Below are 27,500 nucleotides of genomic sequence, written 5' to 3'. Positions count from 1 at the left end.
ATTTTATACAATTCATTTCTATTTGCAACATATTAGATTCGATTAAACTTCATTGTCATCGCAGAGTACAACACAACGAAATGCAGTTTAGCATCCAACCAGAAGTGCAAATAGTGATACAAGGGCATGATATAAATAGAATAAGATTTAGTGATAGTTAACTATGTAATATAGTTACATACCTGTACCTATATGTACCTTAATATAGTTACCACCTTCCCGGTCACTCTCCCAGGGGCGGAGGTACCATGCAGCGGGGCAACGCTCGCGGACAGCCCCCTCACTACTCCTCCGAGGACGAGCCCTACACCCGCGTGACCCCCCTGCCCCGCGTCCCGGACAGCCCCGCGGGCCCCGGGGCCCCCAGCCCCCGCTCGGACTCCCTCCTCACCACCACCACCTCCCCCGAGGAGGGCAGCCAGGCGGGCAGCAGCTTCGTGGGCCTGAGGGTGGTGGCCAAGTGGTCGTCCAACGGCTACTTCTACTCCGGCTGCATCAAGAAGGACTGCGGCGAGGGGAGGTTCCGGCTGCTGTTCGACGACAGCTACGAGTGCGAGGTGTCCGGGAAGGATATCCTGCTGTGCGACCCCATCCCCCTGGAGACGGAGGTCACCGCCCTGCTGGAGGACGAGTACTTCAGCCTAGGTGAGGGAGGGGGAGAGGGGGAGAGGAGGAGGGGAGAGGGGAGGGGAGGGGAGGGGAGAGGAGGGAGAGGAGAGGAGAGGAGAGGAGAGGAGAGGAGAGGAGGATGAGGAGAGGAGGGGGAGGGGAGAGGAGAGGAGAGGAGGGGGCAGGAGGATGAGGAGAGGAGGGGGAGGGGAGAGGAGAGGAGAGGAGGGGGCAGGAGGATGAGGAGAGGAGGGGGAGGGGAGAGGAGAGGAGAGGAGAGGAGGGGGCAGGAGGATGAGGAGAGGAGGGGGGAGAGGAGAGGGGAGGAGAGGAGGGGGCAGGAGGATGAGGAGAGGAGGGGGGAGGGGAGAGGAGAGGAGAGGAGGGGGCAGGAGGATGAGGAGAGGAGAGGGGAGGATACAGTTTAGTTGTGGTGTCCATCGCCTGCCATGCTAACCGCTCTCCTCCTGTGTGTCTGTATGAGCGATGTGTGTCTTCATGGAAAAGTGCCACAAAAGGTGTCACTGTGTCTGACCTCTCTGGTCCTCTGTGTGTCTGTGTCTGACCTCTCTGGTCCTCTGTGTGTCTGTGTCTGACCTCTCTGGTCCTCTGTGTGTCCTGTGTGTCTCACCTCTCTGGTCCTCTGTGTGTCCTGTGTCTGACCTCTCTTGTCCTCTGTGTGTCTGTGTCTCACCTCTCTGGTCCTCTGTGTGTCCTGTGTGTCTCACCTCTCTGGTCCTCTGTGTGTCCTGTGTGTCTGCAGGCATAGTGAAGGGCCACAAGACGGAGGGCCAGCAGCTGTTCTACAGCGTGGAGAGGGAGGGGAAGGAGAAGCAGTGGTACAGCCGGAGCTCCGTCATCCTGTCCATGGAGCAGAGCAACAAGCTCCGGGAGCAGTTCGGCCTGGGCCCCTACGAACCCTCCACGCCCGTGGCCAAGGCCTCCGACATCAGCCTGGGTGAGACACCGCCACACCCCGTTACCAGTGTTGCCAGATGGGCGGTTTTCCAGCCCAATTGGGCTAGTTTAGGTTGCATTGTGCTGGTAAAATTGGGCTTGGGCTGGTGGACAGAATTTTTAAATATGTATTATGATACATCATATGCTATAATATTTGGGCTGGTTTTTTATCAATTTGGGCAGATTTTGAGCACTGATTGGGCTGGTAAACATCAGACCAATCTGGCAACACTGCCCGTTACCCCCATTGCACCACAGCAATGGATAGGTCATGCACCGTTGACAATACTGTGATAGATAGAGCCATAGATATGTTTATAGTTTACCATAGATACCATAGATATTATAACATACTAGTTGTATCATGTTTTATTGAGGAGTGACATGTAAATAAACATTTAGACCTCTTGACACCTCTTGTCTCTAGATAACTTGGTGGAGGGGAAGAGGAGGCGCAGGGGGAACCCGGGGGGGGGCCAGGAGACCCCCAACCGTAGCTCGACTGACGGCCACCCGACCCCCGGCCCCTCTGGGAAGAGGAAGCTGATCAGCTCCGCGGAGGAGGAGAGGAGAGAGACCCCCGCCAAGAGAGGCCGTAGAGGGGGGTCCAGAGCCGGTATGAAGACCTGTTCAACCCTCAACCCCCTAACCCAGAGCCCTAACCCTCAACCAGACCCCAATACAGCCCAGCCTCATCCCGAGCCCCTGACCCTGAACACCATACACCCCTAGCCCCTGACCCTGAACACCATACCCCCCTCCAGAGCTGTGGACTGAGCTTTCAATTATGCCTCAGATACATACAGGATTTTTTATACATTCTCTAAATTCATTTATATGTAAATCGCCATAGACTGGTGTATCTTTTTAATAGTATTTTAATATTGTTGCTTTTTTAATAATGATTTTTACATCTTATCTAAATGTAATCATGAACTACAGGGGTGTATCTTTTTTTACTAGTATTTTAATATTGTTGCTTTTTAATAATGATTTTTACATCTTATCTAAATGTAATCATGAACTCCTGGGGTTTCATTTAAAGTAGTTTCAAAAGTGTGATGGAATATTGTTTTTACTAACAGCCGTAATAGGATTTTATATTGCTTTATGTGAAGAGGCGTTGTGTATTGGAATTGTATATTTATAGAATTGTTAATAGACTGTGTAGGAAGGAAGGATGGTTTCCATATTACTAAAAATACTAATCGTTGGGGTTTGCCTGAGGGATTGTCCCCTCTGAGACCCACAAAGACGTGTTTGGCCTCCATGTTGTCCTCATGTCCATGGTGTGCTGCTGTGCCCGTCCTCCACCTAGCTTGACTTGGTAGGTGAACCGCTACTAACGGACTGTTCGCTGGTGTTGGTCAAAACGTGGAGACGGGGGAGGTGTATGTTTCATACTCTGCACACGGGTGTGTTTGCTTAGAAATACCGTCATTCCCCCACTGTCTGTCTGTCTGTCTTCCTGTTGAAGCTGTTCAGTTATTGTTTTGTTATTGTCACGGTGGACTTGGACTCATGAAGGGAATGTAAACCTCCCACACGTTCTGGAGCAGAACCTTAATTCTGTTCGTGGTACTGTTTCCCCTGCTGTGTTCTTTTCAGATGTTTTAAAGCCACTTGCTTAGTCAGGGGTGCAAACTTGTCTCCTTTCTGCCAAATTAGCAGTTTTTTACCTCAAAATAGGTCATCCATGTGAATCGTGAGGATCTGCAAAAAATAATTGTTTTGGGGGGGGTGGGGGTCTAAGTCTCATCCACAACACATGATGCGCTAACAGCTAACAAATCTTCCTGTCTGCCAGTTTGCACCCCAGGCTTCATTACCCTGTCCTATATTATTAGCTCCCTGCTTCTCAGGCTATTCTGACTGGCTGTCTGTGCGCCCCACCCCCTCTCTCAGGTCAGCGTGTGGGGTTGTGTAACACCTCTGGCAGCGGTACCGACCTCCCCCGGGACCGCAGCGACCTGGAGGAGACCCACGGCCCGCTGCCCCAGAGTGCATCTCTCTTCATGGGCTTCGCCTTCATGCTGACAGCGTCGTCAGAGGACGACCGCCAGACCAACCAGCCTACGGCCGACGGGGAGGAGGGTGAGTTGAGGCGTCATGTGATCAACGGTGACACAATGTCAAACGTCAGGTGGTGTCCCCAAACGTTTGGGGTTTTCACGGCCCCAAATTGATAAATCAATCATTTCCTGTGACCCCCCCTCCCAACAACTTGATTGCGGGCTGTCATAAATAACAATGATATCCAAGTGTATTGCTCTAAATGGGTTGGATATGAACCCCCAAATCACTGCAATATAGGCTACAGGTGCAATACACAGACAATGTTGGTCTTCATACGAAATAAAGAAAAAGGTTTAGGGTTCATTGATTGATTCATTGAGGTTAGTATGGTTTTCTCAGGGGACCCCACATGGGGTTTGGGAACTGCTGGTCTTAGTGAAGGGTGCCACTTATGCGTCCTTTGCAGACTGTATTAGCTTCATGACTGTATGTGTGTGTTAACACTAACCTTAACACTTCTTCTCTCCGTTAGAGTACGTGCAGACAGCCCCGTATAACAAAGGCTACACTGAGACTCAGCTGGAGGCAGGGGGAGCGTTCATCCTCCACGACTTCAACGAGGAACAGGTGAGAAGAACGCTGTGTAATTACAATGTGTTATAACAAGACCGACGTTGTTTCCCCGCCCCTAACCCCCCCCCCCCCCCCCCCTGTGATTGTCTCCCTCTGCAGTGCAAGGCAGCCTATCAGAGCCTGCTGATCGCCGACCAGCACTGCCGAACCAGGAAGTACCTGCTGTGCGTGGCCAGCGGCGTGCCGTGCGTGTCTCACATCTGGGTGAGGGACTGCTGCCAGGAGAACAAGCTGCTGAACTACAGGAACTACCTGCTGCCTGCGGGGGTGGGCCCCAACCACAAGATCATGGAATGGTGAGGAGACAAGCCCCCCCACTCCCCCCATTGGCTGCCTGTGTGTGGTGTGTCCGTGTGTCCGTATGCATGTGTGTGGTAGGACATAACCAAATGCCTGGGTACTGAGGAGAATAGCACAGTGAGAATATGATGCTTATGTGTTGTTTTGTTGTCTTTTTTTTTTTTTTATCAGGCATCCCCGCTGCAGCCCGTTCAAGGCCCTGCGGGTCCTGTTGGTGCTGAAGGAGCCCATGGCGCTGTGGTCGGAGCTGCTGACCATGAGTGGAGCGGCCTCTGTGAGACAGCACCAGGCAGACAAGGACAGCTCTGGTAGGTCCATTAACCAAGGGAAGCAGAAATCAGAGGACGGGCTCACTAACACATGGACTGGAATGGTATCAAAGGCCATTTCTTATTCCCTTTGATGCAATACAGTGAGCTGGTCCTCTGATTTCTGCCTGCCATTGACATAAGGTCATGAAGAGCTATAGCTAGAATGTATGCGTTTTTGTAATGTGACGTTTGCGTGACCTATCCACAGACATTCCCACCGGCAAGTTTGATGTGGTGGTCACCGACCACACCTGTCCGCCATTGGTCCTGAAGAGTGTGACATCGCAGGACGTCCCGCTGGTGTCCCCCGAGTGGCTGATCCAGAGTCTGATCTGTGGGGAGCGCCTGGAATACCATAGCAACCCCCAGTATCGCCATGACTGCTCGTCCTCATCTTAAACTCCATCCAACTCCTCTCACGCACAGACACACACACTTTCAACCATGTTAAATGTCCCGTATCCGTTTGTGGGGAGCATGGGGGTGTCTGGTCTGTAGAGGGAGACATAATTGACACCAGCCGGTGTATCGGCTACACTCCACCGCAGTCCCATGTAGTGCCCTCTACTGGCCAGATGCCGCGTGCTCCCCAGACCGTTTCACTGCATGCCTCTACTGTATATAGTTTTAACCTGTCTGTTTTTATGGAATAATAAACTGTGACAATGGTTTTATTTTAATGGCGTTTTTATTTGACTGCTTCATCATAACAGGATGTAGAAAGGCACAAACCAACACGAACGATAGTTTACAATATTTACAAAACACACTATGGACAGGGAACACATCGACTGATCGAAAGCCACAACGTTGAGATTCTGTGGGTATTTGTCATCGACGCGGGAGCAACAATGTTTCGTTAAACGAAAGGACAGCATGATTTATGCGATATCTTGTCCCATCCTCCGGTTCTGCCGTCCAACTTGGGTCGGGTCGGGATGCCTGCCCCATACCTCACTTCCTCTCAATCAAAAACTGCCAATGAAAGCAGACAGGTTCAGTGTGAAATGCAGGAAGGATTACGGTACTACATTTTGGCAGCATCTTAACAGTGTTTAGAGGCCTTGTTTGAATACTCTTGTAATAAAATTGAATAAATCACTCTTCCTAAAAATCACTAATCTGACATGACATCATGGTTGATGGAAGCTTGCTTTGACCAGTCCAATCATGTTAGATCTGGTATGTCCTCAAGGGAGTTAGAATGCATTTAGATTGTATTAGGGGTCTAGGCTAGTTTAGACTAGACTAGTTTCAAGTTGATTTAGTTTTAAAGTGCATTATCACCAGGGTCTGAACTCACACTAGGCATCATATAAAAAACTAAACACTTAACATAGTTATAAAAGCACAGACGCGGGGGAACGGTAGTAAGGAGGAGGGGAGTACAGGTGGTCTCCTACCTGCCCAGCATGCCTCCTGACTGGGTGTAGTACTTGTTGTAGTCCAGCCTGAGGAGGAGCTGAGCCAGGTCAGAGTTGATCTGGTGGTTACGCACGCTGGACAGGATCTTGAAGAGCAGGAAGGACTGGCGACTGAACCCCTGGAACGATAGAACATTTATGTGCGTTGAATTCCCCTTAATAATAATAATACATAAGACTTATATAGCGCTTTTATAGACATTCAAAGACACTTTACAAACAGACAAGATCGAGTAGTAAAATAAAAAGAAACAAAACAAAAAAATAAATAAAAGAAAGTATAGGGCCTAATTAAGGTAGTGCTGGGGACACATGGGAAGGGGAGGGGGAGAGGGTTAACTGGTGATGGCGAGCTTGAAGAGGTGGGTTTTGAGGGCCTAAATGTTGGGAGGGTGTTGGCCTGTCTGATGTGGTTGGGGTTTAGACAGATGTGTAGACCAGCGGAGGCATAAACGTATTCGATACCATTCCTCATTCCGTTCCAAGCATTACAACGAGCCCCGTCCTCTGAATTCTACCTCCACCGGCTGCTCTTGATTGTAGACACAATACCATTGCGTAGGGGAGGGGGGGGGGCTACTCTAGAGAAGTCCCAGCGCCTCACCTTGACCAGGATGTCCAGTTGGGCTGTCCCCCTCTCGTCCAGCAGAGACACGTTCTGGCTGACCAAGGAGCAGAAGTTATGGCACAGCTCCAGGATCTCATTCAAGCAGTGGAACACCTGAAGTATGGAGGGGGGGAGGTTCAGAAACAGTTCAACATTGTGACACAAAAGTCTTGGTTATATAAAGTTGTGTGTGTGTTTATATATATATATATAAGCGTACCTATTCTGACTTGTACACACACACGGCTTGTGAAGTCTCTCTGTTGTCAGTTGTCATGGTGACGTCTAAGAGAACGCAGCACAGGCGATACATATAGGACTCATCAGATTTTTTTTTAAATGTACTTACAGGTTTTAGCAGGATGAACGACTGGGCCAGCAGGTTGCTAAGGAAGTGGTCATGGGCCAGTCGGATGCTTTCAAAGTCCCTGGTGGAGTTGATCTGCTGCAGCAGCTGAGAGAACTGAGACTCCAGCACGTCCACCTAGGACAGCAGCACAGACACACATAGACAGGAAGTGACCGGGCAGATCTGACTCTGGCTCTCTTTAACTCATTTAGGGCCAAGGGTGAATAAAAATCACCCACAGTCAACATTCTAGAGTGCCACGGGTGACTTTATTCACCAAAAATGCCTAAATGATGATTGTTAATTGTGTAGTAGTCAATCAAAGTACTTGTTGCTATACCACATAAAACACTTAACACTCTTAGGTGGTGAACATTCCAGAGTTCTTTGGCAGTTAGTGAGTTAAATGCATATACGCTGAACTAAACACCTTTACATAAGACAATTAAATAAAGAAAGCCTGTTCATTGTTCAGTACTCTAGCACTTTCATAGCGTATTGTCCAGATTTAATGGATGCGCTGCTGCATATCGGCTTATGTTATTGTCTTATTATAACCTCGTTGCACTGTTGAGGAGCTAGCCTGCCCAAAGCATTTCATTGCACGGCCTACAGCTGTATTCTGCGTATATGGCAAACCAACATTGATTTGATTTGACGTGGACGTTACCTGTAGGTAGTACTGCAGGTTGTCCACCAGGAAGGCCATGTGGTTGCGCAGCCTCGACTTGACGGAGTCCGTCTGGTTTGTTTTGAGGTGTTTCCTCTGCATCTGCAGGGCCCAGCAGTGCTGCAGCTCAGACTGCACCCTGCGCACTCCCACCAGGTACCGGAATATCACATTATACCTGGAGAAAAAAATATCACAAATAAATAAATGGAGCGGCTGTGGCTCAGGAGGTAGAGCCGCCGAATGATCGCAAGGTTGGCAGATCGGCGGTTCGAGCCCCGGCTGGCCACATGGCGAAGTGTCCTTGGGCAAGACACTGAACCCCAAATTGCTCCCAGTGAGCGGGCCGGCGCCTTGCATGGTAGCTTTCCGCCATTGGTGTGTGAATGTGTGTGTGAATGGGTGAATGACAGGCCGTTGTAAAGCGCTTTGGATAAAGGCGCTATATAAGTGCAGTCCATTTACCATTATAAATGTTCAAATACACAAATGTTTGATACATTTTTGTAATTGATACTTTTTGGTTTAGTTTTTAAAGTGCGTTCTGTTGATAACTAGGAAATGAGACAAGATCAAACAAACAAACACTCACTTCTCAAGAACTGCGGGAGTGAAGAGGATGTGCAGGGGCCACTGGACCTTATAGGCCAAGCCCAGCGCCGCCCAGCCCGTGGGGGGCACCTCTCTGGGAGACGTCTCCTGTGGAGGGGTGGCTCCCTCTCTGGTCCCGGTGGTGTCTGGGGGGAAAAAAAGCAACTAGAACGTTGGCCACAAGAGGGCGCTACGCTACGTCTGAAACTCACTTCAGGGGGCTTCCTCCGCTTGTCTTCATTCCCAGGTGAACCGAAATTCCCTGGAGCACATACAACATTTTGCGTATTCACTCCTCAAAACAAGGCCTCATTGAGAGGAAGGGGGGGGGGGGGGGTTCCATTGAAAATCACAAGTGGGAATCAAACCTTTGCTCTCTTTCCCCTGGTAGTCGATGGTGAGGTGCAGGAGAGGCAGGAGGTTGTCGTCGTCCAGTAACACCTTGTGGGCGGCCTGCTGAAAGGCCACGTTTACGTCTGCGGTATGGGGAAGAGAAACACTGTCTTGAGCGCATGTCCCAAGAAATACAGTAATACAGTAGAAATACAGTACTTCAGTGAGAATTGCGCTCTATTCCCAGGGGAGGCTGGCGGAGGTAGAAATCAGAGGACGGGCTCATTGTAATACATGGACTGGAATAAGGAACGGTATCAAAACACTGATCTGTATGTATGTACCATGCTCAGTGACAGCAGTAGGCGGGGTCTTCAGCATGTGCTGGGCGTGGTCAATAAACACCTGGTACAGCTCGCCACGGCCCAACAGGTAGAAGTCCTTGATGATCTGAGAGAGAGAGAGAGAGAGAGAGAGAGAGAGAGAGAGAGAGAGAGAGAGAGAGAGAGAGAGAGAGAGAGAGAGAGAAAACCAAGAGAGGTATGAATCCTACAGTCTCCCAGCCACTCTGAACCATACAGTCTCAGCTGGGGTTCTCAAACACAAACCTTGAGTTGCCCCAGCAGGTCTGCTTCCTCCACCATCAACGTCCACAGGTGCTGCATGACGATAAGACACATCGATCAACGAACTGTTCTGTGTAATCACGTTACGCCTACGCCCTACACAGGTGTTGAGCTTTGTGTGACCTCTTCATTTGAACTCTGTATACAATAGAATAGTTGTAGCGTCCATCTATAGCAACCTCTCTTTTGTTCGACGCTCTGCAGGCAACACAAACAACAACGTGTCTTCGTAACCTTATTACCCAGCGCCACCCACCTCTGCCACTGTGCTGCGGATGCCGTCGATCAGGTTCTCAAAGTCTACCAGGCTGAAGAGAGGCTGCTGTTTGAGTCTGTGCAGCTCTGCGGCAAACAAGTCCTCCTGGTTCTTCAGTATAGAGCCTGGACGGGCGAGACAAACGGTAAACGTTAAAACAGTAAACGCAGAGAACAAATGAGGATTCATGGGATTAATGCAAATATAAAACATTTTAAGAAAGGATAAAAGAAGAAGCTAAAAGAACTGAATGATAAAAGACTAAAAACACCCGAAGTAAAAATATTACAACAACAAACCAAAAAATATAGATTGTGTTAAATGTCAGTGTCAAATGTCTCGACTCTCACCAGCTCTGGACGTGTGGCTGTGGTTGTGATTCTCGAACATCTGGACGGACTCCCCTACAAACAGGATCTTCTCTGCCACGCGGACGGGGATGTAGGAGGGGAGCATCTCGGTGCGCAGAGAAAACTGCTGCAACGACGGAGCCAGCATGTTCTCCTCCTCGATCAGCCTCTACACCGTCAGGAACACACACACACACAACACACCAGGAACACACAGAACACACCGGAAACCACGTCATATCTTAGCCACATCATGTCTGTACCACATCATATCTGTACCACATCATATCTGAATCCTGAATCTGTGCCTAGGAGGGAGGCTGGTGGAGGTAGCAAGGAGGAGGCTGATGATGATGATTGGCTGATAGAAATGCATGGAATGGAATGAGGAACGGTATGCAAACATGCATAAGGACAACACAATCACAACCTAACCGTGGGCATTCTCTGGTCGGGAGTAGGAACACTCACCAGGTCTTGTAGTTCCCTGAGCTGTTTGCCACTCAGGCCTCCGATCCCCAGGTCCTCCTCCTCCTCCTCCTGGTTGGCGGCCGCCCCCCCTGCGCTGGGCCCCTGCTTCACGTAGAACTCCTCACTCTGGTCCAGCAGGAGGCCGTGCAGCATCCACGCTGCCAGCTGCTTGTACATCACCCCATGACACACAGCCAGGATCCTGCACAGGAGACACATACCACCAGATATTGGTATTGGTGTGTGTGTGTGTGTGTGTGTGTGTGTGTGTGTGTGTGTGTGTGTGTGTGTGTGTGTGTGTAGGGTAGGGTAGGGTAGGGTAGGGTAGGATGTAACGAAGTACCTGGGTACTGAGGAGATAACACAGTGAGAATATGATGCTAATGTGTTGTTTTGTTGTCTTTTTGTGTGTGTGTGTGTGTGTGTGTGTGTGTGTGTGTGTGTGTGTGTGTGTGTGTGTGCGCACGTTCATGCATCATAAAACTCTGTGAGCTAAATTACTTGAGAGGCCTGAGATAAGTTAACACAACAGTTAAAAAAAAAAGCAATGGACAAAGTTTTAAGAAGAGCATGTATGTCCAGTATGACTAACTGTATGACCAACTTTCTCTTCAGAGGTGACTTACTTCTCCAGGGCCATGCGGACAGGGGGCAGCCCTCCACAGCTGTGTTTGTACACCGTCTCCAGGATCTGGCAGCCATGGATCTAATGAGGAGACGGGGAAGATCTGACTTAATGTCCTTCGCTAACGCTAATTGACCCACCCCTGTTACCCAGCGTTCCCACATCAAAACACAATAGTTGTCTTGTGCAAAGAGAGAAGGGCTGTCTTCAGTCATTTTCTCCAGAGCCTGTGTGATTTCTGCAGCACTCGAATCATGAACCATATCAAAGGAAATGTCTTACCTTCTGGGATTTGATTGATTCCACCACCACCATGACAGAGGGAAACAGCAGCTGGAACTAAAGGAGAAACTGACAACTCAACAACTCTGAGAGACGGTTATTATGACTGTAAGACAATGATAATATGATAGTTATTTCACTGTAGCTTCCATTACCTGGTCCAGCATATAATTCACATGAGATATTGACAGGTGTGGATCACCAAGAAACTGCAATAAAGAGTACAACAGATAGTTTGCAAATTATTGATGACTAAAAAGTCAGCTAAGCTAGGCCTAAATGGCATATTTTATATACATATGTTACGGTACATGTGGGAAAACTAGGGTTAGGGTTAGGTGCTACGTCGATTTGGTACATACTGGCATGTCTAACCCTAACCCTAATCCTATCCCTATCCCTAACCCTAACCCTACCCCTAACCCTAACCCTAACCTTAACCGTAGCACCCTAGCACCTAACCCTAACCCTAGTTTTCCCACATGTACCGTGTTCCCACATGTACTGTAACATATATATATAACCTTAAATTATGTAATTCCCTACCTCTTGTTCGACATCCAGCAGAGCCTGTCTGTAGGGCTGCAGCATGGAATCCAGCCCAGTGCAGAAAGCCCGCAGGTAAATCCCATTAAGTCCAGCCTGGTTTGGCTGACTGCAGTGGTGCTCCTGTGGGGACCAGTCAGTGCTCATTATGTAATCTTTGACAAGAGCACCTCTGGCCACAATACTCCTACAAACTTAATATTTAAGTATAAAAATAAAAAAAAAGTATAGTCTTGGTTATGAAAAACTATTTGTCTAAGAAGCCTTCTTTAGCCTTTAAAAAGGAACCTAAACCAATTGGCCAAACAGGATTACAAAATATAAACCAAGAGTAACATAATGCGTTTGAATCATCATTTCAAAGCTCTTTCACGCAGCATCTGGGTGTTGATCTTACTTGCTGGTGGACGTGGCCAGTGTGCTGCTCAATGAACTCTGTGAATCGGATGTAGTCAGACCCCAGTTTGCAGAGACGGTTCAGGACACTGGTCTCACTGGGGTGGAGAAAGGGCAGGTCCTGGGACACCTTTAGGAGAATCAGAGGTTTAGTAACACAAGCATTGTTCGTACTAGCCATTCCTGACTCCATCCCATGCTTCACAATTTGCAATATGACAACCCTTGTGTACATAAGGTCCAGATATAGGAAAAGTTATGATATTTATAGCATAGCATAGAGTACAGCACAGTGTTTTATTGTATAGTATAGTAGATAGTGTACATAGCCTTTATTTATGTAAACCAGCTCTTTTCCCTTTTTTATTTTAGTCTTTTTTTCCAAGCACCAGTACAGTATGGTACCTGTACTGTATTAATGACAATAAAGACCATTCATTCATTCATTCATAAGCCTGTCCTCCGATTTCTACCTCCACTGATACTAACCTACACACCTAACGGCATTCTTACTTGCTGTCTAGTTAGCCATTGCTTCTACAGGCCGTATAGGTAAGCTGTAGCCACAGAATATGATGGCCAGAGTGTAGTTGTAATAGATATCAGCTCAAAAGCATGCTAGAACTCTGCAATGTGGAGCCTGGGCTGGTGGCTCATTCCTGCTGGCTGTCACCCACCTCCATGCAATCTTTGCCAAAAATGATGTGTTACTTATACGAGGCTATTTCTTGTTTTTACCTGTAGACCCGTTCGTTTGTTCCACGCGAATATTGTACCATGATATCCGCTTAACGCCATTAATAGCTCGTGGATCATTTTAAATCACTTAAATATTGGCGATCAAGTAGATTTTCACCATTCACAACAACCGCCGACTCTACCGTCGCGATTCGATGACGTTTCACTATTGACGGAACCGAGTACACAGGGGAATTGTAGTCTTTCTTCAGCTAACCGATAAGAAAATAATGTGCTCGTTGAGCTGATCATCACCTCTCTTCCCTGTATTTTCGATGCATGTGCTCATAGTACGCTAGTTCAAATTGTCAATAATATTAATAAATAATACATTCCTAATTACCTGAAATCTAGAATCCTGTGACTCCGGGGAAGTGTAGTCTATTATGCATCACTTGACATGGGGCTAACAACGTCCGTCACAGTACAAAGTCAAGTTTTGTAGCTGTGATTATTTTCATCAATAAACGACACTGAAGAGCTGTTATGTTGTGTTTTGTTTTTTATTTTAAAAAAGAAAAATATTTCAAACATGAAAATCCATCAACATAAACCCGTGTGGGGTAGTGGTGGTAGTGAGTTGGACTTGTGATCGGAAGGTTGTGAGTTCAAATCCCGCCTGAAACCACACCACTAAGTGTGCCCTTGAGTAAGGCACTTAGCCCTCAGTTACTCCAGGGGGAATGTCCCTGTAATTCGTAATTGTAAGTCGCTTTGGATAAAGGCATCTGCTAAATGGCAAAATTAATTAATTCATTAAACCCAAATCAAATGCGCTCCCACCCCGTACAGTACAGTATGGGCTAAGTGGCTAAGGATGCTATGATTAAGTTATCACTGCACCATTATGGCTTATCTATTCAACTTGAACTCAACTTCAAACAGAAACTTGATTTGTTCTCCCATATGGAAGACACACACACACACACATCTATCAAAAAGCCAAAAGGACACACTCAATGTCAGAGGCCGACACTTGAGTTTACAAACATGCCTCAATTAGCGCTACAAACGTCCTGAAAGTGTGACTGCAAGTCACCTCCACTACTAAGAACAGGAGACAGGAGCACAATAATACAAAAATAAAAACAGTATCTTGTTCCTAAGGGGGACTGGAGGAGGATTCAAGTGAACTATTTGGGGGGAAAGTGCAGGATGGAATGTCTCCTTGACCTTTTCACACTTTAATCATCATCAGTGTCCTCATCTTCTCCTTGCAGGATCTCATCCTTCTCCTTGTCCGCTGTCGCACCCGAGTGATCCGTGAACCAGTAGGGCAGGGGGTTCTGCCAGATCTCCTTGATGACCTCTCCTAGGATGTCTCCTTCCAGCTCGTCCGGCTCCTCGTCGAAGTGATCGGCGAACCATGTGAAGAAGCTGTCTGGCACATGGTACGTCCTCTTCTGACCCGGGTGCGTCCTCTTCTGACCCGCTTTGCTCTGCGTCCGACCCGCCGCTGCCGCACGCTTCGTCAGGTCCTCTCCAACCTTGAATGAATGAATGAATGAATGAATGGTCTTTATTGTCATTAATATAGTACAGGTACCAAACAACGAAATTTGGGAGGGGGGGGGCTCCCCTGGTGCTAGGAAAAAAACAACTAAAAACAAGAAGGGAAAAGAGCTGGTTTACATTAATAAAGGCTATGTACACTATCCACTATACTATACTAAATAAAACACTGTGCTGTACTCTACCTTCCACCTGATCTCGCTGTACTTCGAAGGCGGGTCCTCGTTGAAGCGGAACTCTTTGAAGAGGGTCTCGTTCTCGAAGTAAGGGTTCTCGTTGAAGTGGAAGTCTATCCTGTAGCCCGGAGAGACGTACTCAAACTCGGTCACGTCTATCCTGGTGAGGTGATGGAGCGCCTCCTCGTCCTCCTCCCCCAGGAGGGCTGAGACTTGCGGGTGGCAGACGAATATGGTGACCCAGAAGTTGGGGATTTTCGCTATGAGGTCCGATCGCTTCTGGAAAAGTGACTCGCGTAACTTGTCGTACTTCTTCTCGATGACGATCAGATCCGCGCTGGCCTGTTCGACTAATTTGTCAAACGACGCCTGAACTTCATCGATCTGCACGATGGCCTCTTGGTGCTCTTTGTCGGACTTCTCTTGCTCCTCTTTTTTGCTGACTTTCGGCGCCGCTGCCGAGGCTGACATTATTAATATTAAACGCTGTAAGATGTTTAAACCAGAATAAGTATTATTCCTTGTTGTTTGGACGTCTTCTCGGGGGGCAGGGAAATGTGTGTGCCACTTTTGTTAGAGAGTGATAATAATAAAGTTGTTCACCTCCGCAGCAATGGAGAACGAGACAGACAAAAGCCTCTACGAAACCGGAAGTCTTAGTGTTGCCGGTTGTCGTTGGGTTACGGCAAAATAGGGTGAAACTAAGAGTTGCCAAATATACTTTTTTTTTATGTTTTCGCTGAGCGATAATAACATAGATATGCACAGTATATACACAGATATACACGTATGTATTATCTATGGATAATAATAATAAATAAATAAATAATACAACTTCCGGTTTTGTTTTGTTTCTGCGCCTTCAAAATAAGAGCCAGAGGTAACACAGCACTGTGAAGGGAAGAATAGAGCGACGCTGGAGAGCTGTTAGAGGTTAGTTAGCTAGCAGCGACCAACTCTATATCTACCGTGAACACAGACCGTCTCGGGTTTTATTAACACGACATATTAAGACATTGAGATACTATCTCACGATACGATCTGTTGCTAATGTTATACCGTCAACCACCAACACAGCTGTGCTGCTATTGCGAGGTTCTGCTAGCTAGCTACCCGGCCGTAAATGCTAATGCTGCTTGGCTTCACTGGTTGGGTTTAGGTAACTAAGTCTCTGTCGTTTTTCTAGCCGGTTTATGTCCGTTTCCTTAGATTATAACGACCTAATAACTATTTAGCTATTAACAGGTTATGCTTTTATAACTTTTAAGCTTTCAGTTTTGGCGTTTGGCAAGTGGGAACACACCCCAGTCCTCTGGTGTGATTTGAGCTTATTTGTTTCCAGAGGCCTACTAAAAAACCTTATCAGAGTCATGACATGTCACTGTGATTGTCACATTTCCCACACCTGTGATGGACAATGATTAGGCTATATGAAATTCGTATGCGAAACGTAAGGAAAAGTCGCGCATTTCCTCCTTCATTTGCATGTCACATTCTGGTCTGTCTGTGATTAAGTAGTGAAACTAAGTAACCACACAGCTTCTGTTGTTGCCAGGTAGGTAACAGGTGACATTAGTAGTTATGGTTACCATAGGTTACCAACAAGATGTTTAGGACCGATGCAGTGGTTCTCAACCCTCTCCTCGGGGACCCCCAGCCGCTCCACATGTTAGATCTGTTCCACCACCAGCTCACCTGATTCAACTGATCAAGTATAAAGCAATTATGGTTTGTACTTGATCAGTTGAATCAGGTGTGCTGGTGGTGGAACAGATCAAACATGTGGAGCGGCTGGGGGTCCCAGAGGAGAGGGTTGAGAACCTCTGGATTAGAGGGTCCCTTTTGTTGATGCAGGTGCTGTGGCTACACTGTACTAGTTGTGACAAGAGACAATCTGCAACTTGAAATTGTATAATATGTCCTTGAAAATAGTTTTGGCCATAAGATATGGTATAGGAGAATGTAGTTGTCTGTAAAGTGTTGTGTTTCGTTTGCCTGTAGATCAACTTGCAAGTTGTTTTTCATGCTGTGTTCCTCTGCAGCATTTAGATTATTCATCATGTACTATGTATGTGGTTGTGTTCCTTGATACAGTGATGGCGGAGGGGAGGAGTGGAGATGACATCGTTTCAGAGTATCTGGGTCAGAACCCCCACCTGGCCCAGTGGGTAGAGTCTCTCAGGGGTGTGTGTGAGACCAACAAGCAGTGGCATGCCAGGCGAGAGTTTGTCCTGAGGAACATGGACACTTTCCCCAAGGTGGAAGCCGGCGTTCCCAGCTCCAGTATGGACAAGCTGCTCTCACTCTCCATGGTCTGGTCCAACCAGGTTTTCCTGGGCTGCAGGTATGTCCAGAACACACAACAACACCTAATTCACCCTACAGAGCTGTAGCTGAGCTATACTGGGATGGCAGTGGAGAGACTACACATAATACTAGGCTACAACTAACTCTGGCTTCCACTATAGTTGCAGAAACCGTGCTGGAAAGGATAATGTGAAAGGAAAATATCAGAGCCAGGACAGTGTGGTTTGGGTCGACCCAGAAGTGTGTAAAGCCCCATACTCTGTTTATTTTTTTTATTTTTTTACTCCACAGGATAATAAATAATTTGTCGTACTTCTTCTCTATAATGATAAGATCCGCGCTGGCCTGTTCAACTAATTTGTCAAATGACGCCTGCACTTCATCAATTTGCACGATGGCTTTTTGTGGACTTTCGGCGCTGCCGAGGCTGACATTATTCTCGAACGCTGTAGATGTTTAAACCAGAATAAGTATTCCTTGTTGTTTGGACAGGGAAATGTGTGTGCCACTTTGTAGAGAGTGATAATAAAGGTATAAACAGGATAATAAACTCATTCCAGAAAGAAGAAAAAAAAGAGAAAATCAAAAGCACCAGACCATGATAAAATCAGGGACATGATTTATTTACGTCTGTTTTCTCATCCTCCAGGTACCCCCAGCCTGTGGCGGACAGGATCAAGGAGATGGCAGAGGGAGTTGTGGTCCACGACGCTCCTGTTAGAAAGACAAGGGATGAAATCCTGGGGAAGGGAAAGAGGACGGCAGGTAACATACAGGCAAATATGTGGGAGAGTATCTCAGTACAAATACACAGGCAAATTATGGGAGATGGTAGTCCATACACATTTGCCTGTGACGGGCTCAGGCTCTAAGGCTCATATTATGCAGTATGACCATCTGTAGTTTGCCTCTAAATTACTAGCCTAATTACTAATTACTAGCCTAAGAATACATGAACTGTATTGGACAGCAATTATGATGGTAGCAGACCCCATCACTGGAAAGTTCTGTAAAAAGAAAAAAAATTCTTCCTTCTTCTAGCACGACGACTGCCATTGGCTCCAGGCCTGAGTGTAGATTACTTTTTCCTGCTATGACTGGTGGATAGATGATTCACATTTTGTAAGTCGCTTTGGGTAAAAAGGCGTCTTCTAAATGGCAAAAATGTAAATGAAAATGTTCCCTCAAAATATGCATCGTTAGATTAGATGGGCCGCCAATGCATATTATGCAAATAAGAATGAGTTCTTATTGGCCTGCCTGATTAAATAAAGGTTAAATAAAAAGATGACTCAACACCCCAGTCTTTTCTTTCTGCACCTTTGTTTTGGTCCAGTTACCTTGAAGTAATGCAGTCGGAACCTGTCTCCAGGTGAAGGCAGTGTTGTTGACAGGAATCCCCCTGCTCCTACTCAAGTTCTTTTGTGTTGCTGTCGTCAGGGGGCGAGGTTGACAGCTGCGGGAAGAGGACCAAGGCCGGGCCTAACGAGGGAGGCAAGGCCGCCACGCGGAAATCAGGTCCTCCGCCACAGGCTCCAGCCGAGCACCAGCCCTTCTTCAACCGCCTCTACAAGGCCGTGGCCTGGAAGCTGGTGTCAGCCGGGGGCTTCGGCCCCAACCTGGACCATTTCGAGATCCTGCGCGCCTGCGTGGAGTCGGCCAAGGAGAGCCTGAGCTGCGTGTTCGTGCCCCTGAAGGACATCCCCGACCTGCCGGCGGCCCGGACGCAGAAGGAGGGCCAGGTGTGCGAGCTGCGCTGTCAGACTGTCTACATAGGCACGGGGTACGGCCGCGACGAGGCCGCCGCCAAGGCCATGGCCTCCAAGGAGGCCCTGAAAGCCTTCCAGGGGCGCAAAGTGACGGTGCGGTTCTGCAGACGGCGCTTCAAAGGCAAGGATGTGGATGACGTGGTCCTGGTGGATGATCAGCCCAGGAACCCGGGGTTTCCCCCTGCCCTCAGTTACCCCTTCCAGCCCGAGCAACAGGAAGACGGTCCCTCATAACACGGCCAAGAGCAGACGTCTCTGGCCGACCTTTCCTGGAGTAAAGAGAGACTGTGTGTGTGCGTTCGAATGGCTGCTTGAAGGCCGTCAAGGAAAGACTCTTTTTCCGAAAGAGTACAGCTGTGTGTATGGATGGACACAATGCACCACACTGAGGTTGTTTTAAAAAAGAAATAAAAAAAAGTAATTATTTTGATTAGCCTATAACAGATTGTTTGTACTGTTCCGGTTCATTTGAATTGTTCAAGCGTAAGAACGAAGGACGTTTAATTTGTGCCTGCTGCCAACTGCAGTTGATGGGGGGGGGGGGGGGGGGGATAATTGAGAAATTATATTAAGGTAGCTCAGATCATTATGAGGGAGGCCCAAATCGTAGCACAGGCACATTGTATTACAAGCCATGCATTACAATGAGCCCATCCTCTGAGTTCTACCTCCACTAGCCTTGACTGCTGAGATCATATAGGGTTGGGTTTATAGCTGGCACCCTCTTTTTCCTCCCTTTGTTTACACCTGTCCTCACGGCGCCTCTGTAGCTGAGGCCGATAGGGAGCAGAAGTGGATCTGCGTCACTGGTTCAGTACTGGGCTCTAAGGCCCATTAACATTGTTTTGTTAGTTGCAAGGAATCTGTTGAAAGGATAGTTGGGATTTGGCCATTGCTATTATCTGTCAAATTAGATGAATCATCTTATCGTCCGTCGTTTTTGTTGTTGTATGATGGAGTGATTCATTTAATTAGTAGATAGACAGATAGCTGTCTTGGCAATGGCAAAATGGCCAGACATTCAACAGATTCCTTTCATTAGCTGTTGCAAAACACAGTGAATGGGCCGCACCTGAAACAGTGACATACGTCCGCCTCTGCTCCCTATAGTGGACGGCTATAGCTGCGGTCTGGCTAGCGTGTTGCACCTGTAATCTGTTTACCCTGGAAGATCAGATCTGTTTCTGCTTCGTCATTGTATGATATTGTGTTGAACGACAAAGGAGTCGGTAGAAATCGGATGACGGTTCGTTGTAATTGATTGATTGATTGAAAACCTTTATTCAATTATTATTATTATTATTATTATATATAATGCAAGGAATGGAATGAGAATTGTATTTTTTTCACTAACTTATTGGGATAGAGACAGTAGGGATTGACAGGAGGGTTGGGTTAGAGAGAGAGAGAGAGAGGAGGGAAGCCATACACAGATACGTCGAGGGTCGGAATCGAACCAGCGACCTTGTGGTTATGTGGTATGGGCATTAGTGTGCTATGTCGCAAAGTGCCCCTAAACAAACGTGTTCTCATTCTGTTCCATGCATTACAACGAACCCTCTCCACCAGCCCCTCCTGCAGAGGAATCGGTGCCTCCCAGGCTGTTCTGTAATCAGCTACTGATCATGACCACAATGCTAGATGAAGGACTCTTCTACGGTAATCTCTTGACTTCAAATTCACAGAGGCTGCGTTCGTAAATTCACTCTGAGAGCACTGGGTTCAACGTCATAAAGGGACCACGTAATTTGATTGGACAAGAGGCATTCCATGAGTGCTGATTTCCAGAGCGGATTTACGAACGCAGCCACAGAAGTTATTTTGTAAAGAGTTTCTTATTGGTTGATTCTGCTACTCTGCGAGTGGGGAACCTTGGGTGTCATGTTTCTACGACGAGTTTAGAATTCGGAATTAGAATTTAGAGTTTTATAGTTTCGAGCGTCATCAGTTCACAGAGGTGATGCCACTAGTGCACAATGAGGCTCGCCATTAAAACAGTTCTCTACTGATTGACATTTCCCTGAGTGTTTTTTCCATTCAATTTTATGCTGTTTTCTTGAAGTTAGTCAGGGAGTGAGATTACGGTGTGCTTTTGGTAGTAGCATGAGCTCTACTACCTAAAATACAGAAGTTCTGTCTGACTGCATAAGGATTTGAACTGTTCTTGTGTCATTACATTAGAATTTGATTTCACCATAACTTCCTTGTGTTCATTTGAATGCATAGGCTACATCGACATTTTGTATGGTGTATTTGCAAGCTTTAGTTTGTTTGGCACTTATTTAAAAAACCACTTGTTCAGTGTACTGTGTTTCTGTTTCTCTATTTTTGTTAATAAAAAAATAATTTAAAGAACAAGTGCTGTCCAATTATTTGTGTCTTATCCACTTTTGCCTGTAGGTGGCAACATACATTCATCAAAGACTTGAATACAGGTTCATTGTCAGGTTGGCCAACTCTACTGGTTGGGATCCTCCTAACATACAGCTCTGGAAAATTAAGAGACCACTCCAAATATATCTTAAATCAGGAAAAGCATAAAAACCACTGCTGTGGCCATCACTCTCCTCTTGCAATAGGACCAGCTGGACGGCAAAAACAGTGCTAGTAGTACCTCAAAAGTAATTGGAATCAAAAAAATAACCTTTGACCATGCCAAAGAATAGTTTGGAGTGAGGAAAAGAAGGGTTCAATTCTGGCTTTACTGGCAGAGTGATACAGTGAAGTCGTGCAAAGCTAGAATAAAGCCCTTCATCAATGAGAAGCAAAGAGGAGCCAGGCTGAGGGTTACAAAAGACCATAAGGATTGGACTGTAGAGGACTGGAGTATGGTTATCTTCTCTGAGGAGTCCAATTTTCAGCTTTGCCCAACACTTGGTAGTCTAATGTCTAGACAGAGACCTGGAGAGGCCAGCCACAGTGTCTCACACCCATTGAGAAATTTGGTGGAGGATCTGTGATAATCTGTAGGCTGGAATTGGGCAGATTTGTCTTTGTGAAGGACGCATATGAATCAAGCCACGTACAAGGTTGTCCTGGAAGGAGAATTGCTTCCTTCTGCTCTGACAATGTTCCCCAACTCTGAGGATTGTTCTTTTTCCAGCAGGACAATGCTCCATGCCACACAGCCAGGTCAATCAAGGTGAGGATGGAGGACCACCGGATCAAGACCCTGTCATGGCCAGCCCAATCTCCAGACCTGAACCCCACTGAACACCTCTGGAATGTGATCAAGAGGAAAATGGATGGTCACAAGCCATCAAACAAAGCCAAGCTGCTTGAATTTTGGTGCCAGGAGTCACATAAAGTCACTCGAGCAACGTGAAAGACTGGTGGAGATCATGCCAACTTGCATGAAAGCTGTGATTGAATATCATGCTTATTCCACCAAATACAGATTTCAGAAATCTTCCTAAGTTAAAATATTTGTATTGTGTTTTAAGCCAAAATGTTTGTGTTTTAAATAATGTGTTTTAAAGATGAATATGAACTTGTTTTCTTTTAAAACCAGAGGTCTGAAAACACTGCATCTTTTATGTTATTTTAACCTGGGCGGTATTCATCAACTTCACTAAAGGAAAATCTAGTCTTATTTTTGATAAATCTTGCGAGACTTATCTGGTCTTATTTTGATAAGTCTTGTGAAACCAATCAAAATAAGCCTGTTTTTCTTTTAGCGACGTTGATGGAATACCTCCCAGAAAATAAATGACAATATTTTTATTTGGAATTTGGGAGAAATGTTGTCAGTAGTTTATAGAATAAAACCAAAAAAATCATTTTACTCAAACACATAAAACCAGAGAAACTGAACGTTTTGCATTGGTCTCTGTAAGTACCTAACCTGAGATGACCTCCATCCTCCCCTCCCCTCCCCGCCCTGGAGATATTAGCCAGCCTCATGGCACAAGATAATGATAACACATGCTGTAACATATTGATTATATAGTATGCTGCCAATGCTGCTGTTTGTGACCCACTTTCACATTCTAGTCCCCAGCCACCATTTTGACAAGTAATTGCTTGGTCATGCTCCCACCTTTATTGCATGGTTCCCTTGGCATGGGTAATGGATGCATCTGTCCAAATGCAATTTGAGTCATCCTCAGCACCTCATTACTCAGGGGTAATAGGTGTCAGTCACTTATTAAACAAGCCAAATCAAGTCATTATAAACCCACAGTGATTTAATTGGCATATAGGTGCCTGACCTCCTGCCGACCTGATGCTGTCTAGTGAGTTGTTTCACTACCAGCTGTTCACTTTGGCTCTGCAGTACTGCGGAGAATCACTGGATCAGGGGAGGCTGGTGGAGGTAGACATTGGAGGACGGGCTCATTGTAATGCATGGAATAGAATCAAACCTGTGTTTGATATCATTCCTCAGTCCGTTCCATGCATTTACAATGAGCCCGTCCTCTTATTTCTACCTCCTCCCTAGTTCATTGCTGAAAGTGTTATTATTATGTAAAGAGCTGCTTTGCCAAGTGGACTGTCCCCAGCATCATTTGCTGTGTGACCTGCTTTCAGAGTTTGTCATTGTTTGTGTCTGTGGTTTGGGCTTTAAATAACTTTTGCCATGCTCTATTGTTCTACTCTCTCCTCATGAGTGTCAGCTCACTTGCCTGTGGTTACATTTACCCAGTGACAGTTTTTGACAGCGGTCAACCATTTTCAAAGAGGGCATTTGTGCTGTGCTATGCCGGACTAGTTGTCACTTACACTCTTCCATCTTGCTACGATTACTACCATTGCCTTAAATAATAGGTTGAGTGTGTGTACTTGTGTATCTGTCATGTGTAGTATTGTCTGTTGTTGTCTGTGTTATACAGTGTTGTATGTATATACAGTATGTATACTGTACAGTGGTGTGAAAATGAATTTCCCCCCTGGGGACAATAAATGTAATCTAATCTAATCTAACCATCATGTTACTAAACAGTCATGTTTTCAAAATGAATATTAGACAAATAGCCCTCTTGTCCATTTCATGTAATGTATTCTATAGGGATACAGAATCATCGATTTAGTTTTAGTGATGATCCAGACCATTCTCTCCTTGATTACGTCAGGGTATTTTTAACCATTGCCATCGGTAGGTGAACTTCAATGTCCTTTTGCTGGAGGCTTCATTCAACACTTTCCAGGGTGGGGTTCGTCAACTGTCACAGTTATTACCACTCCGGCGCTGGTTTAAATATTAATAAAGTTGACTGAAACTCACACATAGTGAAGGCATAATGTGAGTGCTTAACATGATTGACAGCTCAGGATATCTTGCCACTTGTCTTTGTGGCTGTGCACCTTCCATTACTCACACCTGGATAAGCACCAAATGTACCAAGCTGACATTTTGTGCCCGCTCCTAGACAGTTTGTGTTCTAGGACGCTCCCTCATTATTAATGGGAGATGGGCCTGTCAGGGAGTGGAGAGTAGAGACCGACGAATGGGAGAGACAGCCTGGACAGGTGTGAAGTACAGGGACGGAACGATACGGTAGACATCAACCACAGTGACGTAAGAGGAGAGGACTGGTAATTTATTTCAGCTATTTGGGGATATAGCTTTGTAAGGCAGGGTGGGATTGAGATAGATGCAAACAGGAGTGAAAGGAATAGTGACTTGAGGCACAATTGTCACAGTCTGGGAGATCCTAACAGGTACAAAGTGGCCTGACGGCAAGGTAGAGATGTCTGTACTTCTTATGTCCCCTTATCTGACGTTATTCATGAGACTATATAGAGAGACTGTGACCACACAGCCAAATGCTTTTCATCTCAAAGTCTGGAAAAAAAAAGTTGAGATGTTTGACGTCATCATGCTTTTGAATAATGAACTCTCAAAGTGAAAGAAACATTCTAAAGATGTTAAATCATTTGGGTTAGGGTTATGCAAAACTGAGAAGACCTATTTGCAAAACTATACACTCCCCTTGTTTTTCAAAGCATTAAGTTTAATGTCCTGTGGTGTCCTATGTGTTTATTTCAATTCCAGGACTCTGGGGGAACAAAGAGTGAACATTTTGAAATGGGGGCACTGTAAATATGCACTTCTGTGAATCGTGATGTTAGAATTATACGTTTCTATCTCCATTTTTTACATAATCTGATCCATTAGGTGTTTATTAATGCCTGTGTGGTGTTATTTTTAAGATGTTGAAAATACAAAGGTTCCATCTCACAAAACATAATGGAATGTAAAAACTTTGACGCTCAATATCTCTGAACTGCCCTAAACGGAGATAGAACCTTATAATTCTAAGCTCACGGAATGTTGTTGATTAACACTGAACATTGATCATTATTTACGTTTTAATGTTTAGGGTTAGGGTTAGGGTTTTATAAGTCCTCAATGTGAAATAGTTTGTGAAATAGTTGATGTTGTTATACATCATTTAATCAGCAAAAAGTTCTCATCAGCTTTTTTATTAATCAAAGTATTTTAATGGGGCCTATGTATAGACATAAAAAGTTGTTTGTATAGACATAGAAACAAGTTGTCATAGCTGATGATGTTTCTGATGATGATGATTTCTGTGTGGCTACAGTACTATGTCTCCATTGAGTCGCAATAGTCAGAATGCTACCTAGAAAAGGTTAGTTGTGGCTGCTGCACAGTAGGAGGCTGGTGGAGGTTGAAATCGGTAATTGTTGACGTTCTATGACTGGTTCTATTTAACATTATGGTTCATAATCTGTAAAAAATGTATGTTGGAAATTCATCATAAATACCATTGTGCATTCTCTTCAAGAGACCACACAGGCTGCTTTACGAAACGAAACAGTTTATTCTGAGACATGAGATACATTAACATACAGTTGAAAATAAAATAAAGAATTCAAAAGCCTTTTTGGTCAATCTTTCAAAACGCACCCTGTCACTCTCCACATATCGTATATCATAAAAATATTCATATCACATATCACACGTAGCCTGTTCTTATGACAATCTAACATTATTATGTAATTGTTATTGTTATTGTTGTAATTATTCGTTGTTATCAACTGGCAACTTACATTCAAAACAAGTCATGTTCACAAGCATTTAAGCAGGAAAAAGTTGCAGAACGCTCCGCGAGGACAGTCGCACATTTTGCCGATTCTCGCTCCTTTTCTCACGGCGCACTGCTCCCCAACGTCGCACTGAGTGGAGAGGGTAAACAAAACCGTTATAAGACGCACATGCACGGATAACCTCATTCAGTTTACAATATGGAAAATAGACAGCGCACATTTTTTTAGAAGCATTTGGTGAAAGTTATAAAAGGTTGATACAGTTGGGTTTTGACACCGTCGATCAACTTTTAGAGGATTGCTTTCCATTTTAGAATCTTTTATTTGTTTGAGATCTGGGAAAATATTTACCGTAGGAACTTGACCGAATTTCTTTTCCCACAATGGAAGTCGCTTGGTCTGCAGCTTTTCAAGAACGTCTTGTAGTGCCCCAAGCTGTTGAAATATATCCACATAGCAATGAGAAAATGAAATGGAATTGTTCAACAAACATCTCCAATAAATATTCTGTGTTCATCAGTCGCGCAATTTAAAACCGCCCGAGTTGAACTTTGATTATAACAGAAGTTAAACTTACCAGCTGCTTCTCGTTGGTCAAGTTCGGATCTTTGGGGTAGAACTCCCGTAGGGCTCGTGTGTCGACGTCCACTTCGGAATCCGAGTCATTGATTTCAGCACCAAGAACGACGGACAGCAGCACCGCGCAAACGAACGCTGTGGTCCATAGTCTGGAGCTCTCCATGGTGCTGGCAGAGAACGAGGCGCACAAGAGAGGGTATCTATCTTCTCTCTCCAAGAAATTCCAGTTCAAAACACCAGATCACTGCAATCCACCTTTTATCTGTTTCTACCCGTGTCCATTGTCGGTGACTTCGTTTGCCCCACCTTAACCACAGATTTTTCATGCGTAAGAGCGATGGCGTGGTGAGTCATTGTTGATTGGGTTGTCAAAAACGCGTAAAGTTGCGTTCGCTAATGTACAAAAAAAACATCATCTTTTTTCTTTGACGGTAGAAGACGTTTTAAATGACATGTCTTAGGCTACGTGAAATAGCACATCTCTAATATCTATACTTGACATGGTGAAGCGGTACATTTGGGTACTTTTGGATAGGACAGACAGACGGAAGCAATATCTGCGTGATGAAGATTATACCAAAGACTGGAATATATATGAAGTCATTTACGTGTATTGAAATATCTGTTATTAGTTCTGTCAAAGTATTAATCCAAAACTTTTTAATTAAGGTATATTAAAGTATCAGTTAACTAGCCCATACTGTGGCAGGCAGCCCTCTCACTATGTGCTGTGGGCTCATACCATATATGGATTGGTTGCTGCTTGACATATCTATTGTTATTTTGAATACTTTCATTTAGGTTATTAATAAATACTTTTGTTCATGATTTAAAGCATGTGTGGTCTCCCCTCATGTTGTGTGCAGTCCATTGAGCCTGGGCTGTTACAACACAAACAAATAGGCTACACTTTTCACTTTCCTTGTGGTAGAAAATGAAAGACCAAAATAGCTACCTGTACCCCAAATTAGGTGTTTTAAGACGGTAATACAACTAAAATAAGAGTTTAATAAGAGTTTAGTTTTTGTCCCCTTATTTTCCAATAAGGAC

At 45.5% G+C, this 27,500-nt stretch overlaps 5 protein-coding genes across 6 annotated transcripts in view; 2 read left to right on the top strand and 3 right to left on the bottom strand.

Annotated features, from left to right (window-relative positions):
- Positions 1–5,228, top strand: part of tp53bp1 (tumor protein p53 binding protein, 1) — a gene marked incomplete at both ends in the record, with an annotated part of 18,295 nt that extends 13,067 nt beyond the window's left edge. The window contains 8 exons of the mRNA XM_080539746.1: positions 236–645; positions 1,373–1,567; positions 1,997–2,185; positions 3,475–3,663; positions 4,118–4,212; positions 4,318–4,514; positions 4,690–4,826; positions 5,038–5,228. Of these exons, the coding sequence (XP_080395872.1) occupies positions 236–645; positions 1,373–1,567; positions 1,997–2,185; positions 3,475–3,663; positions 4,118–4,212; positions 4,318–4,514; positions 4,690–4,826; positions 5,038–5,228 (1,603 nt within the window). The remainder of the gene's footprint in view (positions 1–235; positions 646–1,372; positions 1,568–1,996; positions 2,186–3,474; positions 3,664–4,117; positions 4,213–4,317; positions 4,515–4,689; positions 4,827–5,037) is intronic.
- Positions 5,229–5,608: 380 nt separating this feature from the next.
- Positions 5,609–13,231, bottom strand: tubgcp4 (tubulin gamma complex component 4). The gene is made up of 18 exons (XM_080539252.1): positions 13,094–13,231; positions 12,357–12,485; positions 11,960–12,082; positions 11,569–11,622; positions 11,414–11,470; positions 11,133–11,212; positions 10,507–10,708; positions 10,036–10,204; positions 9,686–9,810; positions 9,412–9,462; positions 9,148–9,253; positions 8,839–8,946; positions 8,472–8,616; positions 7,880–8,057; positions 7,210–7,344; positions 6,858–6,974; positions 6,233–6,372; positions 5,609–5,804 (listed from the first exon to the last, which is right to left on the bottom strand). The coding sequence occupies exons 1-18, from the start codon at positions 13,169–13,171 to the stop codon at positions 5,798–5,800; spliced, it is 2,004 nt and encodes a 667-aa protein (XP_080395378.1). The 5' UTR covers positions 13,172–13,231; the 3' UTR covers positions 5,609–5,797.
- A 433-nt stretch (positions 13,232–13,664) lies between these two features.
- On the bottom strand, positions 13,665–15,376 carry LOC308165741 (protein SET-like). Its single transcript, XM_080539889.1, has 2 exons — positions 14,791–15,376; positions 13,665–14,580 (listed from the first exon to the last, which is right to left on the bottom strand). Exons 1-2 carry the CDS (start codon positions 15,250–15,252, stop codon positions 14,278–14,280), a joined length of 765 nt encoding a protein of 254 aa, XP_080396015.1. The 5' UTR covers positions 15,253–15,376; the 3' UTR covers positions 13,665–14,277.
- A 309-nt stretch (positions 15,377–15,685) lies between these two features.
- Positions 15,686–19,337, top strand: cdkn2aip (CDKN2A interacting protein). 2 transcript variants are annotated; one of them, XM_080539925.1, is made up of 4 exons: positions 15,686–15,714; positions 16,876–17,125; positions 17,738–17,853; positions 18,529–19,337. In XM_080539925.1, the coding sequence occupies exons 2-4, from the start codon at positions 16,878–16,880 to the stop codon at positions 19,089–19,091; spliced, it is 927 nt and encodes a 308-aa protein (XP_080396051.1). In that variant the 5' UTR covers positions 15,686–15,714; positions 16,876–16,877; the 3' UTR covers positions 19,092–19,337. The 2 variants fall into 2 exon arrangements, with proteins under 2 accessions (XP_080396051.1, XP_080396050.1); XM_080539924.1 differs by lacking the exon at positions 15,686–15,714 and having other exon boundaries at positions 16,706–17,125.
- Positions 19,338–25,892: 6,555 nt separating this feature from the next.
- On the bottom strand, positions 25,893–26,613 carry cart3 (cocaine- and amphetamine-regulated transcript 3; the record flags this gene model as incomplete). Its single annotated transcript, XM_080539875.1, has 3 exons — positions 25,893–26,000; positions 26,223–26,306; positions 26,449–26,613. 3 exons carry the CDS (start codon positions 26,611–26,613, stop codon positions 25,893–25,895), a joined length of 357 nt encoding a protein of 118 aa, XP_080396001.1.
- Between the last annotated feature and the right edge of the window lie 887 nt (positions 26,614–27,500).

Source organism: Nansenia antarctica, assembly GCF_963989245.1.
Source record: "Nansenia antarctica genome assembly, chromosome: 9".
NCBI lineage: Eukaryota > Metazoa > Chordata > Actinopteri > Argentiniformes > Microstomatidae > Nansenia > Nansenia antarctica.
This window is presented reverse-complemented; position numbering and strand designations above follow the sequence as displayed.